This window comes from Acomys russatus, chromosome 26 (assembly GCF_903995435.1).
Source record: "Acomys russatus chromosome 26, mAcoRus1.1, whole genome shotgun sequence".
In the NCBI taxonomy this organism is placed as follows: domain Eukaryota; kingdom Metazoa; phylum Chordata; class Mammalia; order Rodentia; family Muridae; genus Acomys; species Acomys russatus.
The window spans coordinates 46,175,769-46,191,329 of NC_067162.1; the positions used below are offsets into that span (position 1 = coordinate 46,175,769).

At 53.1% G+C, this 15,561-nt stretch overlaps 1 protein-coding gene across 1 annotated transcript in view; it reads right to left on the bottom strand.

Annotated features, from left to right (window-relative positions):
• Positions 1-3,180: 3,180 nt before the first annotated feature.
• The window catches only part of Klhdc4 (kelch domain containing 4), a 40,169-nt gene continuing 27,788 nt past the window's right edge, over positions 3,181-15,561 (bottom strand). Inside the window, exons 8-12 of the mRNA XM_051168667.1 lie at positions 8,374-8,449; positions 6,488-6,696; positions 4,842-5,244; positions 3,863-3,988; positions 3,181-3,680 (exon numbers count right to left, since the gene is read on the bottom strand). Coding sequence (XP_051024624.1) covers positions 3,484-3,680; positions 3,863-3,988; positions 4,842-5,244; positions 6,488-6,696; positions 8,374-8,449 — 1,011 coding nt within the window. The 3' untranslated portion in view covers positions 3,181-3,483. The remainder of the gene's footprint in view (positions 3,681-3,862; positions 3,989-4,841; positions 5,245-6,487; positions 6,697-8,373; positions 8,450-15,561) is intronic.

Genomic DNA, 15,561 nt, shown 5'->3' on the forward strand with positions numbered 1-15,561 from the left:
TCCCCTGCACTGTGCACAAGTACAAACAGGTACAGCCTATGGGGTACACAGTTCAACCTTGGCCACCAAAGGGGTTCTGCTCTCTTCCTTCTCAGGGCCAACATCCACTGAAGTAAGGATGTCCCACCAACTTACCTCCAACAGATGGCTCTCACAGACCATTCTGAGTGCACAAGGCAGATTAGCCAGGGTGTGTGAGCACACACTGGGCACAGGCTGAAGCCTCAGGGTAGAGTGGAGTGAGGCCCCATGTCTAGTGAGTCCCTGCTGCTCCTGAGAGCCACTGCCTGAGCACTACCCTACTGGAAGCTGCTATAGCCATCAGAGCCTACAGCTGAAAACAGGCCCATAGATGACGCCCATAACACTCAGTGGCTCCCTGCGCTGGCACTCCAGACCCCGCTGTTGCCTGCAGCTCAGCCCTCCCTCCCAGCAGGCCAATCTTGAATGCTCTAGTTAGAGCCTGCTGATTATGCCACTCACCATTCCCAAAGAAAAGCCACCCAGAGGACCTGAGGACTGTGTGCCGGATCTCACACGGTGACGACATGGTGTGGATGCCTTCTGTGACTGAGTCAACAACCACCCGCTTTACCTTTTTTGATCTTTTCTCTTGGTGCATGTGAACCACTCATTAATGCAACTAGCTGCTTTCCGGCCGAGGAGGGGCTGTCAGCTGAGCTTCCTCTCTGGCAAAGGGGTTAGTTACTCTTGCCTTGGCCTCTTCAGTTGGAGACAGCTCGGTTAGTAAAACTGGAAACAGATCTCCTCTAATGAATGTAACTTTAAATCAGATTTCGAACCTGAAGCAAGGGACACGCAGATTCAAAATTCTCTGCTCCTTTACTTAATAAACTCATTGAAAACCACAGGAAGCTCATCTCATTTTTTTTTTTTTAAAAAAACCACCTTCTGAAGCCCCAACTGCTGCAGGCACAGGGTGGGTGGAGCCTCTCCCACCCACAGGGAGCTTGGCTCGCTCTGGGACTCTCCACCTTTGTGGGCAGGAGGGTACAGGACAGGAATGAGCCCCCATGTAGTCTAAGCCTCCTTCCCACCAGAGAGGGTCACACTGTTGCCCTCATCTCTTGTGACAAGCCCCAGAGCTCGAGTTCTGCCTCTGGGCAGAATGTCAAGTCCTGGCAACTGAGACCAGGATGCGAGGTGCTCGGAGGCCCAGCTATGTCCAGCCCCTGGTACTGTGGCTAGCTGCTAAGCTGACTGCTACCTGGGTTTCCATCATACACTATGTATCAAGGACACTGGGTCACACCAAGTGCCCGACAGTCCCTTGGGAAGCACTTCGGCCTGCAGTGTTAGCCTGCACTCAGGTAGCATGCATGTGCTGTATGACAGTAACACCACCTTGTTCATCAGACGGCACACACCTCACACTCCAGGGCTGGAGCCCTGCCAGACCTCCTCAAACACCTGTCTCCTGGCTGCAGCACACCAGGAAGGCCTCTGCATGTGAGGCTGTCACTATCTGCCAGAGCTGGATTCTCTGGGAGGAAGCTTTATAGCTTTGGCATCACTCTGTATTTCTGCTTTGTCATCTGGCCACTGACTTGCTACTTGCAGCAATGCGCTCTTAAGTCACAACAAACACCACTCTCAAACCATTAAAAAGAAAAAAAAAAGAGCCGAGCGTGGTGGCGCACGCCTTTAATCCCAGCACTCGTGAGGCAGAGGCAGGTGGATCACTGTGAGTGAGGCCAGCCTGGTCTACAAAGCAAGTCCAGGACAGGCAAGGTTAACACAGAGAAACCCTGTCTCAAAAAACAAAAAACAAACAAACAAACCAGACCCAGGCATGGTAGCATACTGTGATCTCAGCACTGAGGAGGCAGAAGCAGACAGATCTCTGTCAGTTCAAGGCCAGCCTGGTCTACAAGAGTGAGTCCCGGACAGCCAAGGTACACAGAGAAACCCTGTCTCACCCCTCCCCACCCCCAAATAAGCCAGAATAAGGGTTTCCAGCTGGGCAGTGGCTCATGCCGTTAATCTCAGCACTCCAGAGGCAGAGGTAGACGAATCTCTGTGAGTTCAAGAACAGCCTGATCTAAGTAATGAGTTCCAGGACAGCCAGGGTTACCTAGTGAGACCCTGTCTCAAAAAAGCCAAAAGACTGGTAAGGTTTTCCAGCCTGCTTGGTGGTACACGCTGTTCAGATTCAACGCTACCAACCAGAGACCTGGGGCCTTTGAGGAATCCCTCAGCCTCAAATAAAGGCACGAATTGGGTGGCTAGCTTAGCTGCTCCTGGGGATACCATATCAGGCCCCACAAAACCCACCTGCAGCTACACTGCTGCCAGAAGTGCACAAAGGGGACAGGTGCCACACACCCTAGATGACCCTGCTCCAGCAGCCTGAGCTACACAGGCCCCAAGTGTCCTGGTCACAGTAGCCATAGTCACATTGGACATCCCCAAGGAATGGTGGCAGTGGCAGTGGGTATGGGGCCATGGCTGTCCTGTGGTCTGCCTGACTTAGGTGTGGCCTTTTCCCCTCACAGCTCCACATAGGTCTGTCTTCTTACGCTCAGCTTTGTATCCACTCTCAGCCCAGGACAAGCAGCAGACGCTTCCCAACACGGAGCTGACTCCTTGGTGCTTTTCTCTTTCCTATTCTGGGATCAGGTAGTCTCACTCTTCCTGCCTCAGCTGTGGAGTAAGCACTGCCAGTGAAGAGGCACTAGACTCATGGCAACAGAGGTCCTGCTCCACAGCCAGAGGGCAAAAGGCTGATGCCATGAGGGGATAGATCCTTGCCCTCCAGCCTCCCTATTATCTCTCAGAAGACAGCCCTGTGCCCAAAGAGGAAGAGGGATGGGCAGGTGTCACCACTTCCTTCTCACAGGCTGCAATGGAGTGATTTGTAAGAGGTTCCAGAAGACCCAGGTTCGGTTCCCAGCACCCACACCACATGTCATAACAATATCACTAACTCTAGCTCCAGGGACCTAAGGCTGTCTTCAGGCCACCACGAGCACTGGCATGTACACTCACGTAAATAAAACTAAAATATATGTCTAAAACTGAGGGACCAGAACACTGCAGGGAGCCAATGGACATACCCACGTATCGGAATATTCTACCATGAGGCCCATAACACAAAGCCGGGCGGCAGAGAAGGCCAAGTGGCCCAACAGGTGTAACCACTCCACAGCAGCTTCAAGTGACTACTGGGCTGTTGGTGACCTTCAGTTTGATGACACTTATCCCATCATTCCCGTCATCTCCTTGTTCTGTAGAAGAAAGAAAACCTTAAGAGCACACAGCCCCATTTTATTAGGACAGAAACACACATCCTACGGGTCCCCCAAGTTCACATCTTGCTCTAACCTTCCCTTGGTGTGGACAGAAGGCACCGTGAAGCCCTCAGACAGACGACATTCAAGGCTTCACAGATGACAACCTCCGCAGGGGCCTCTCCTCACGTCTGCTTACAGGACAGCAGTGACGCTGAAGACATCCCTCAGCCTAATGCTTGGCCTGTGCCACGCCTTGACCTGCATCATCAAAAAATGTTCTTGCCATGGCCTGGGCTACTTTGAACACCTTCTTCTCCTTTGCATCAGGCCCCACGTGGTTCCGGGCAAGCTTCAGCCAGTGCTCTTCAGTCCGGGACAGGTACTCTGCATACTGTTCCCCAGGCGCCACCTCTGGATGCTGTGGATCTTCCCATCCCGGAAGGAAAAATTACAAAGAACATACTCAGTCAGGAGGTTCATGGGGTCAGGGCAGGGCTGCACTGAGTGGTGGCCTGCCCAGACCCACTCCAGACACAGCACTGCTAAAGCAGGCCTGCCTCAGAAGCAGCAGCACAGAGCTGTCCATCACACCTGAGTAAGGTTCTCACCTTCTCCCTCCTCAGCACTGTCCTCTGTGCTGTCCTCTTCCTGGTCGTCACCTCCCCCCTCTGCACCCTCTTCATCTGAGCTGCTATCCTCTTCTGAGTCTGTCTCCTCCAGCCACTCCTGCGATTCTGACAAAAGCAACACGGGGTTGTGGGTGCAGGGGAAGCACACGTGGTGGGAGCTGGCACCATATCACAGAACCCCTTCTTCCACTCAGGGACTGTGACGAGAGCCCCAACTTTCCTATCGTGAAGCCTGGGATTAATGGAACAGCACATGCCTCTCAGGCCTCAGCGCAACCTAGGAGTGAGACCCTGTGGTGGGCACCGACTCCAGCCATCCTGCCATCCTGCCATCCTGGCTGTGGGCAGCTGAGTGGAAGCTGCCTCTTCTTGGGCTCCTACAGCCCCAGTGATGCCCAGAAGACTGTGACAGACCCTCAATAATGGCAGAGCCTCCCCTAAACATGCAGGATTAGTCTTGAATCTCAAAAAAGCGAATGATGAAACTGGGCATGGTGGGGCACACCTTTAACCCCAGAACTTGGAGGCAGAAGCAGGTGGGGCTAGTTGAGTTTGAGGCAGCCTGGTTTATAGCGAGCTCCAGGTCAGCCAGACAGACAGTGAGGCTATCAAAAAAGGACCAACAGCAGTCTGGGATAAAATGAGGATGTCATGATTTCAGAGCAAAGATGGAGAGAGCTACCACCCCAGAGTGCCAGCCACCAAGGATCAGCCAGTCCTGCCTGGTCTACACTGTCGCAGAAGATGAGAGGCATGCGCAGCAGCCTGACCCATGCACCAGTGGCTGTGCTGGCACTCACTATGCCCCTGCTGGCTCCTACAGCACATCGGTGGTGTGTGCCAGATGAGTCCCAGCCCCATACCCAGGTTATCCTCAGGGAAACCTGGCCCAGGGTCAACAGCAAGGTTCCTTGCAGAAGACTCTCAGTCCATAGGGGGCCTCGCCCACCCAGCTTACTTGGATCCATCTCCACCAAGGTTTTCCATTCTTCCATTTTATGAAGGTCAAGGCAGTAGAGGTCACTAAGGGTCACCTGGCGGTCACCAGCTTCAAACATGCCACCATAGACATAGAGCAGTCCATGCTTGACAGCCAGCATGGCACTGGAGCGTGGACATGGCTCCTGCCCCGTGCTGCTGGCCTCTGGAGCACCGTCTTCCGCCTTAGGTTGGGGTCGCACCACCAACCCAGAGGGAGCAAGCACTTGTTTAATGGTGATCATTGTCCCATCTTCGGCCACCACCTCTTTTATCACCTCCAGCGGCTCTGGGGCACTAGTTGCTCTGTTGTCCTCTTCAGTGGCACCTTCGTGCTCCTCTACTTTGCCCCGCCTCCGTTTCTTCTTCTCCGACTTAGGGCCCTGTTAACATAACTCAAGCTGCACTGTAGGGTAGGGACAGCCCTCCCTCTAACATGCCAATCAAAGGTTTGTGGGAATGAGTGGAGCAGTGCAGCGTGAGAGCAGACACTCCAGAAGTGGGGTGGCCGGCTAGGAACACACTCCTAGCCACACTGTAATGAGAGACAGTCAGTCCTGAGTCCCACACTGGAAAGCGCCCAATAGGACGATGCCGGCTAACATGTAGGTGGTGTGTGTCCGAGGCTAGTCTTGGAAAATCCTATCCCTTCACAATTGTCATATACAAAAGGGACACAGACTGCCACTCCTAGCCAACAGCAGGACTGGATGACAAGACAGTCAGCACTCCATACTGATACTTCAAGACCACGCTCAGGAGTAGGGCTCTCAGACACCAGCACATCAAAGGTCCCCTGCCACTGGGGCCTCCTACAAGACATGTACTTTGTCTCCCTGGCCACTTGGCAGGTACAGCTGAGTGGCTCTGCAGTAGCCTCTGTCGTTGGGCAGAATGCTATGCTTGCACGATGGCGTTTGCTGAGCTCTATTACAATATTCCAGCTATGACTACCTCCAGCCAACCAGAGGCAGCTCCCTCTTCTAGACACAAGCCCCACTCCATCCTGAGGCTGCAGTGGGTGTCTCTCACAGCAGCTCCTTGAGAACACATGGGGCCTGAGGGCCAAGTAATCTAAAAATACAAGGCTAACATACATATTGGGATTCAGTGCTCTTGACAATGTCAGAGATACTGCGTGGCAAAGCTCCTTACAGGGGCCAACGTGCAAGGCTGCTTGCTATGAGAGACCCTTCCACAAGGCTCAGCCCACAGTGGGTGTGGTGCTTCCTGTACCCTGAGTACTCACAACAGTTTACTTGAACAGATGCCAGGGCTGCCTGGGGCCTCCAGGACCTGCTAGTCTGTCTGCTCCAGGCAAGTCCTAGGCAGCTGCACTGACAGGAACAGTTGAAAAGGTGACTGGAAACCAGGGACAAACACAAGTAACAGCCTGTAACTGCCACAGAAAACTTGGCATGCTCTCAGCACCTCAGCTCTGGGTCAAGAACTGCTAGGGAGTAGTAGCTGACATCAAGGAGCAGGGGCCACAAAATAAAAGGGGTCCCATGCCTACTCACCCAGCACCCACACAGTAGATTACATGGGCTTCCCTAGAGAAGGAACAGGCTGGAGAGTGGGGAGGGGACAGGCAGGCAATTTGGAAGATTCAGGAGCCTAGGTTACCTTCAGCTGTGCTGCAAACCAGCGACTTCTGGCAGCATCGTAGACATACAGGTCACTGAAGAACAAGCCCTCCAGGCTCTCTTCCTCCTCCTCATCACACACGCCCCCAAAGAGCAGTATCTGATGATTTGGAGCCACGGCCACAGAAAAGCCAGACCTTGCAGTAGGCTTGACCCCTGAAGGGTTAACTCGGGCCCAGGTCCATTTGCCTGTGAGAGAAAACAGAGGAAGGGGTACTTAAGGGGGGACACTAAGGGCCAACCAAGGACACAGAGAACCCTGGCACCTGGGATGAGGGTAACTTCAAGTGTTGGAACTGTTTAAGCATGGAGCCTCATTTTGTCCCCTATGGAGGAAGAGGAGATGCCAGTCAACCACGGTCGAGGTCCATCCTTCTCAAAGCTCAGCTGTGGTATTGCCTGTGCCCAGACTCCACCTTCTAATGGAGTCTGGCCCCGACAGAACAAACAGGTGTGGAGGTGTCATCTTGCTGGAGGAAGATAATGGGCTAAAACACACACCTCACTGGGGTCCTGAGGCAGCCCACCCAGTCTAGCACTATACCACCTCTCCTCTCACTCTATGCTTTCTCAACAGGTACCAAATGCACTTGACGGTGCTGGGTGTGTGGCCTGGTGTGACCGATGGAAAACATCTTACCACTACTTCTGGAAGAGAGAGCTGAGACCATCCCCTCACTAAGAAGTGCTGGTGACCATGCAACTGGGTAGTGGCCAACAAGGCCACCCTTCCCCCAGCAGGGAGGACTCTGGTCACAAGTCAACTTAGCATAACAGCAGGTGCAATGGGGAAGGGCGGAGACTAGAGCATGGCAGGGAGCGAGTGAGGCCCACCATCTTTTAAGATTTATTTATCATTATTATGTATACAGTGCTCTGCCTGTGTGTATACCTGTAGGCCAGAAGAGGGCATCAGATCACATTACATGGCTATGAGTCACCATGTAGCTGCTGGGGATTGAACTCAGAATCTTTGGAAGAACAAGTGGCGCTCTTAACCACTGAGCCATCTCTCCAGGCCCCATGGCCCACCATCTTTCATGGTGCCACCAGAGTGTGCCGCTCCTGACACACAACTCCCTTTTCATGGGGCCTAGTTGCTGGGCATGCAGGCTAGGGCCACACAGTCCAGCCTCCAAGTTTAAGGCTCCTGACAGCACTGACAAATGACCTCCCCAGTGCCTACCACTGCAGCATCTGCAGCCACCAAGGAAATGCTCGTGGACGAGTCAGTTCAGAGGCCTCCCTTGAAGAATATGCTAGAGTGGAAGAGGGAGTGTCTCTGTGCATGCACTATCCTCACCTCACAGCAGAAGTTCTCAAGGGCTGCAAAACACACTGTCAACTCTGCAGCAGCCCTATAGCAGAGCTGGCCTCAGGCCCAAAGCCCAGGCCACATGCCCAGAAAACAGGATCCCAAATTCTAGTAGTGTCTGCGTGTAGCACTGGGAAGAAGGGACAGTAAGGCAGCAATCCCTTCCTTTCCACCTCTCACAGCACATCTAGCTGTACATGGTTTCCATGCCGTGGGGCTCTGAGAATGCATGCACAGGGCCCTTCCCCAAAGTGCTCTCCCCAACCTTACCTCTGAGCATGAAAGCTCCACCTGAGAATGACACAGATGACTAAGTGGCCTGTGCTCTTGCTGGCTCCATAGTACACAAGGGCTCATGCATGTCACACAAAGTACCTTGGCCAAACACTCCAGAGAAAGGTGGTCTGGCCCTTGGTCTAGACGGGCTACAGGAAACTCAGTGCAGTTCCCACTTTGATAGCAGGGACACGCAGGCTTTGCTTCCGCCCAAGGGCTTAATGCAACCCACTGCAAGGACACAACCCAGCCACAGTCTCAAGGCACAGCAGTACCTTCTCCCCCTTCCTCGGGCTTCAGCAGGAACATGTCTGAGTGCTGGATGCCTTTGTCCACATCTTTCTTGACTCTCTGGGGATAAGAAAAAGTAGTTCTAAGGACCAGCCCAGCTGTAACAGTGCTTGAGTTGCTGCAGCTCCATGGAGCGCCCAGGCACAGCTGACATTAAAGCCACCATCAATGATCTGAAATGTGCTCTGCCACAGAATTCCTGTTTATCCGCAGCTCTGCACACTTCAGCCATATCTCACTCCAACTCCTATGAGCTGTCTGCCTTTCAGGTGGCAAACTGCATTGGCGCTGTGTAGAAAGAAGCATGCCACTACAACTTACAGACCTCCTGGAGCCTTCAAACCCACAGAACCAGGACCTTGGCCCTGAGTGTCAAACAGTGATGCTGACTGGCTGCTGTTGGCCCTGAGGGCATGGCACACACACTGCCTAGTTGGCACCCTAAGGGCCCAGACAGCTGCCTGGCAAGATGCTCACCCTGAGGAAGATGTCAGTCCACTTCAGTGTCTTCCTGGTATCTATGTTCTTCACCTGCTGTTGTATCTTTGCATTTACAGAAAGACCGAGAGGCAGCACAGAGCCCCTGTTCCGGCAGCTGCCGCCGCCGTGTTCTGCCCAGGTGCATGCAGAAGCTACACTGAGCAGGGGACCAACCAGTCCATGCATTCCTCATTTTCCCTTCTGCTGCTTCTCTCCGACAGGGTGCCACTCAGGCCCACATGTCCTGCAGGCTGCCAAAGCTCGGGCCTGTCAGCCCTGCTCCTTTCCATCTGTGCTGTCCAGGGTGTGGTAGGAATGGCAGGTAGAAGGTCAGGGGGCACCAGGGGCACTGTCCCTAGAGACCAAGTGCTGGTCTTTGGGGTGTTTTTGTGCATGTCTGACCTCTGGCCTCTGAGCTCTCCCCTATCTGCCATGAATCATGCATGTCCAATCCTGGATTTTTAGCCTCTAAGCCTATTTTATAGCCAAGTGTGCCTTCAACGTCTGGGAGGGCTGAAACAAATAATCTCTTTTCTTTATAAGTCCCCAGTCTGTAGTATCTTACTACGCTATCAGAAAAAGGGCGGCCACATGTACCACAGCACTACTGGGCGTGCTCATCTACTGAGGCTTGATGTGCCCAGGAGTGCACTCAACTGCTGAGAATAAATTCAAGAGAACGCTACCTGCGGGTATTGGAACTCCACCTGCAGCACTCAGAGCTTCCTAAGGAAGCCAGGGTGTGAAAGGAGGGGTGGGAAAACAGCAGGGTGACAGCGTTTAAGCATGGCTGCAGAAGGTACAGGGAGAGGAGGGGACAAATGTGGCTTAGCCAAAACTCAGGGTACAAGAAATCCTTTACAGAAACCCACTACTGGAGCCGGGTGTGGTGGCACACGCCTTTAATCCCAGTGCTTGGGAGGCAGAGGCAGGCGGATCTCATTGAGCTCCAGACCAGCCTGGTCTACAAATGGAGTTCAAGGCCAGCCAGAGCAGTTAGAGAGAGAAGCCCTGTCTTGGGAGAAAGGAAAAGGGAGTGCATTAAAGCAGAGGGGCACGCTGGGAGCCGTCAGGGAGAATGAGCTGGGGATCTGGAGGAGCTTGGTGGGACATAATCTAGATTCATTGAAAACGTACAAAGTTGTCAAAACAATAAAATAAAAGATATTCTTAAATTAAAAAAAGAAAAGCAATGAACTGAAAGTGAAGAATACAAGTGCTAATAAGGCAGAAAGGACTATGTGGGGGCCTGGCAGGAAGAACGGCCACACTGTATGAGTGCCACAGCTGGGTGTGTTCACTGGCTGTCCTGTGACAGTCAACACTGACTCCCCACACTCACTCCAAGGACACACCAAATGCACATGCATACTCACTCACACTCGGAGATAACCCTGCACTTTTCTTTCAACTATACAAAAGATAGGGACACAGACACAGATGTGTGAACACATGATCACACAAATATGCTAAAACACAGCATGCAGGGTTCACTTAAAAAGTTCAGGTTAACTATGTATTTGAGACGTTTTGGAACATACAAGATTTTATTTTAAAAGACTTATTTATTTATTTATTATGTATACAGTGCTCTGCCTGCATGACAGAAGAGGGCATCAGATCTCATTATAGATGGTTGTGAGCCACCATGTGGTTGCTGAGAATAGAACTCAGGACTTCTGGAAGAGCAGCCACCGGTCTTAGCCTCTGAGCCATCTCTCCAGCCCACATAAAGGATTTTAAAGAAAATCAGACAGTATTCCTATCTCTAATTTATGGCAATGTCAGGACTGGCAAGGTACCAACGAGGAGCAGGGCAAGTGTGTCACCAGCACCTAGACACACACACACACTCCATAAGCCAGCACCTAGACACACACACTCCATAAGCCAGCACCTGGAGACAGACACACTCCATAAGCACACCTGGACAACACACTCCTAAGCCAGCACCTGCAGACACCACACTCCATAAGCCAGCACCTGGAGACACACACACTCCATAAGCCAGCACCTGGAGACACACACTCCATAAGCCAGCACCTAGACACACACACTCCATAAGCCAGCACCTACACACACACTCATAAGCCGCACCTGGACACACACCCATAACCAGCACCTGGACACACACTCCATAAGCCAGCACCTGGAGACACACACACTCCATAAGCCAGCACCTGGAGACACACACACTCCATAAGCCAGCACCTAGACACACACACTCCATAAGCCAGCACCTGCAGACACACACACTCCATAAGCCAGCACCTAGACACACACTCCATAAGCCAGCACCTGCAGACACACACTCCATAAGCCAGCACCTGGAGACACACACACTCCATAAGCCAGCACCTGCAGACACACACACTCCATAAGCCAGCACCTGCAGACACACACACTCCATAAGCCAGCACCTGGAGCCACACAACTCCATAAGCCAGCACCTGAGACACACACTCCATAAGCCAGCACCTGGACACACACACTCCATAAGCCAGCACCTGCAGACAACACACTCCATAAGCCAGCACCTGCAGACACCACACACTCCATAAGCCAGCACCTGAGACACACACACTCCATAAGCCAGCACCTGAGACACACACACTCCATAAGCCAGCACCTAGACACACACACTCCATAGCCAGCACCTGCAGACACACACACTCCATAAGCCAGCACCTAGACACACACACTCCATAAGCCAGCACCTGCAGACACACACACTCCATAAGCCAGCACCTAGACACACACACTCCATAAGCCAGCACCTGGAGACACACACTCCATAAGCCAGCACCTGCAGACACACACACTCCATAAGCCAGCACCTGCAGACACACACACTCCATAAGCCAGCACCTGCAGACACACACACTCCATAAGCCAGCACCTAGACACACACACTCCATAAGCCAGCACCTGCAGACACACCACACCTCCATAAGCCAGCCCTAGACACACACACTCCATAAGCCAGCACCTGGAGACACACACACTCCTAAGCCCAGCACCTGAGACACCACACTCCATAAGCCAGCACCTGAGGACACACACACTCCATAAGCCAGCACCTAGACACACACACTCCATAAGCCAGCACCTAGACACACACACTCCATAAGCCAGCACCTGCAGACACACACACTCCATAAGCCAGCACCTGCAGACACACACACTCCATAAGCCAGCACCTAGACACACACACTCCATTAGCCAGCACCTGCAGACACACACACTCCATAAGCCAGCACCTAGACACACACACTCCATAAGCCAGCACCTGGAGACACACACACTCCATAAGCCAGCACCTGGAGACACACACACTCCATAAGCCAGCACCTGGAGACACACACACTCCATTAGCCAGCACCTAGACACACACACTCCATAAGCCAGCACCTAGACACAACTCCATAAGCCAGCACCTGGACACACACACTCCATAAGCCAGCACTGCAGACACACACACTCCATAAGCCAGCACCCAGACACACACACTCCATAAGCCAGCACCTGGAGACACACACACTCCATAAGCCAGCACCTGGAGACACACACACTCCATAAGCCAGCACCTGCAGACACACACACTCCATAAGCCAGCACCTGGAGACACACACTCCATAAGCCAGCACCTGGAGACACACACACTCCATAAGCCAGCACCTAGACACACACACTCCATAAGCCAGCACCTGCAGACACCACATCCATAAGCCAGCACCTGCAGACACACACACTCCATAAGCCAGCACCTAGACACACACACTCCATAGCCAGCACCTGCAGACACACACACTCCATAAGCCGCACCTAGACACACACACTCCATAAGCCAGCACCTGGAGACACACACACTCCATAAGCCAGCACCTGGAGACACACACACTCCATAAGCCAGCACCTGGAGACACACACTCCATAAGCCAGCACCTAGACACACACACTCCATAAGCCAGCACCTGGACACACACACTCCATAAGCCAGCACCTGGACACACACACTCCATAAGCCAGCACCTGGAGACCACCACACTCCATAAGCCAGCACCTGCAGACACACACACTCCATAAGCCAGCACCTAGACACACACACTCCATAAGCCGCACCTGGACACAACACTCCATAAGCCAGCACCTAGACACACACACTCCATTAGCCAGCACCTGCAGACACACACTCCATAAGCCAGCACCTGCAGACACACACACTCCATAAGCCAGCACCTAGAACACACACACTCCATAAGCCAGCACCTGGAGACACACACCTCCATAAGCCAGCACCTGGAGGACAACACACTCCATAAGCCAGCACCTGGAGACACCACACACTCCATAAGCCAGCACCTGGAGACACACACACTCCATAAGCCAGCACCTAGACACACACACTCCAAGCCAGCACCTAGACACAAACACTCCATTAGCCAGCACCTGCAGACACACCACACTCCATAAGCCAGCACCTGGGACACACACTCCCAAGCCACACCTGGAGACACACACTCCATAAGCCAGCACCTAGACAACACACACTCCATAAGCCAGCACCTGCAGACAACACACACTCCATAATCCAGCACCTGCAGACCACACACACTCCATAAGCAGCACCTGGAGACACACACTCCATAAGCCAGCACCTGCAGACACACACTCCCATAAGCCAGCACCTGCAGACACACACACTCCATAAGCCAGCACCTGCAGACACACACACTCCATAAGCCAGCACCTAGACACACACACTCCATAAGCAGCACCTGCAGACACACACACTCCATAAGCCAGCACCTAGACACACACAACTCCATTAGCCAGCACCTAGACACACACAATCCATAAGCCAGCACCTAGACACACACACTCCATAGCCAGCACCTGGACACCACACTCCATAAGCCAGCACCTAGACACACCACTCCATAAGCCAGCACCTAGACACACACACTCCATAAGCCCGCACCTGGACACACACTCCATAAGCCAGCACCTGCAGACACACCACACTCCATAAGCCAGCACCTGCAGACACACACACTCCATAAGCCAGCACCTAGACACACACTCCATAAGCCAGCACCTGCAGACACACACACTCCATAAGCCAGCACCTGCAGACACACACTCCATAAGCCAGCACCTGGAGACACACACACTCCATAAGCCAGCACCTGGACACACACACTCCATAAGCCAGCACCTAGACACACCACACTCCATAAGCCACCTGCAGACACACACACTCCATAAGCCAGCACCTGGAGACACACACACTCCATTAGCCAGCACCTAGACACACACACTCCATAAGCAGCACCTGGACACACACACTCCATTAGCCAGCACCTAGACACACAACTCCATAAGGCCAGCACCTAGACCCACACACTCCATAAGCCAAGCACCTAGACACACACACTCCATAAGCCAGCACCTGGACACACACACTCCATAAGCCAGCACCTGCAGACACACACTCCATAAGCCAGCACCTAGACACACACACTCCATAAGCCAGCACCTGCAGACACACACACTCCATAAGCCAGCACCTAGACACACACACTCCATAAGCCAGCACCTGGAACACACACTCCATAAGCCAGCACCTGCAGACACACACTCCATAATCCCGCACCTGCGACCACACACTCCATAAGCCAGCACCTGGAGACACACACACTCCATAAGCCAGCACCTAGACACACACACTCCATAGCCAGCACCTGCAGACACACACACTCCATAAGCCAGCACCTGGGACACACACCACTCCATAAGCCAGCACCTGGAGACACACACACTCCATTAGCCAGCACTAGACACACACACTCCATAACCAGCACCTAGACACACACACTCCATAAGCCCGCACTGCAGACCACACACTCCATAAGCCAGCACCTAGACACAACACTCCAATAAGCCAGCACCTAGACACACACTCCATAAGCCGCACCTAGACACACACACCTCCATAAGCCAGCACCTGGAGACACACAACCCATAAGCCAGCACCTGCAGACACACACTCCATAAGCCAGCACCTGGAGACACACACATCCCATAAGCCAGCACCTGCAGACACACACACTCCATAAGCCAGCACCTGCAGACACACCACATCCATACAGCAGCACCTAGACACACCACTCCATAAGCCAGCACCTGGAGACACACACACTCCATAAGCCAGCACCTGCAGACACACACACTCCATAAGCCAGCCCTGCAGACACACACACTCATAAGCCAGCACCTGGAGACACACACACTCCAAGCCAGCACCTGGACACCACACCTCCATAAGCCAGCACCTGCAGACACACACACTCCATAAGCCAGCACCTAGACACACACACTCCATAAGCCAGCACCTGGACACACACACTCCATAAGCCAGCACCTGCAGACACACACACTCCATAAGCCAGCACCTGCAGACACACACACTCCATAAGCCAGCACCTGGAGACACACACTCCCATAAGCCAGCACCTGGAGGACACACACACTCCATAAGCCAGCACTGCCAGACACACACACTCCATAAGCCAGCACCTGCAGACACACACTCCATAAGCCAGCACCTGCAGACACACACACTCCATAAGCCAGCACCTGCAGACACACACACTCCATAAGCCAGCACCTGGAGACACACACACTCCATA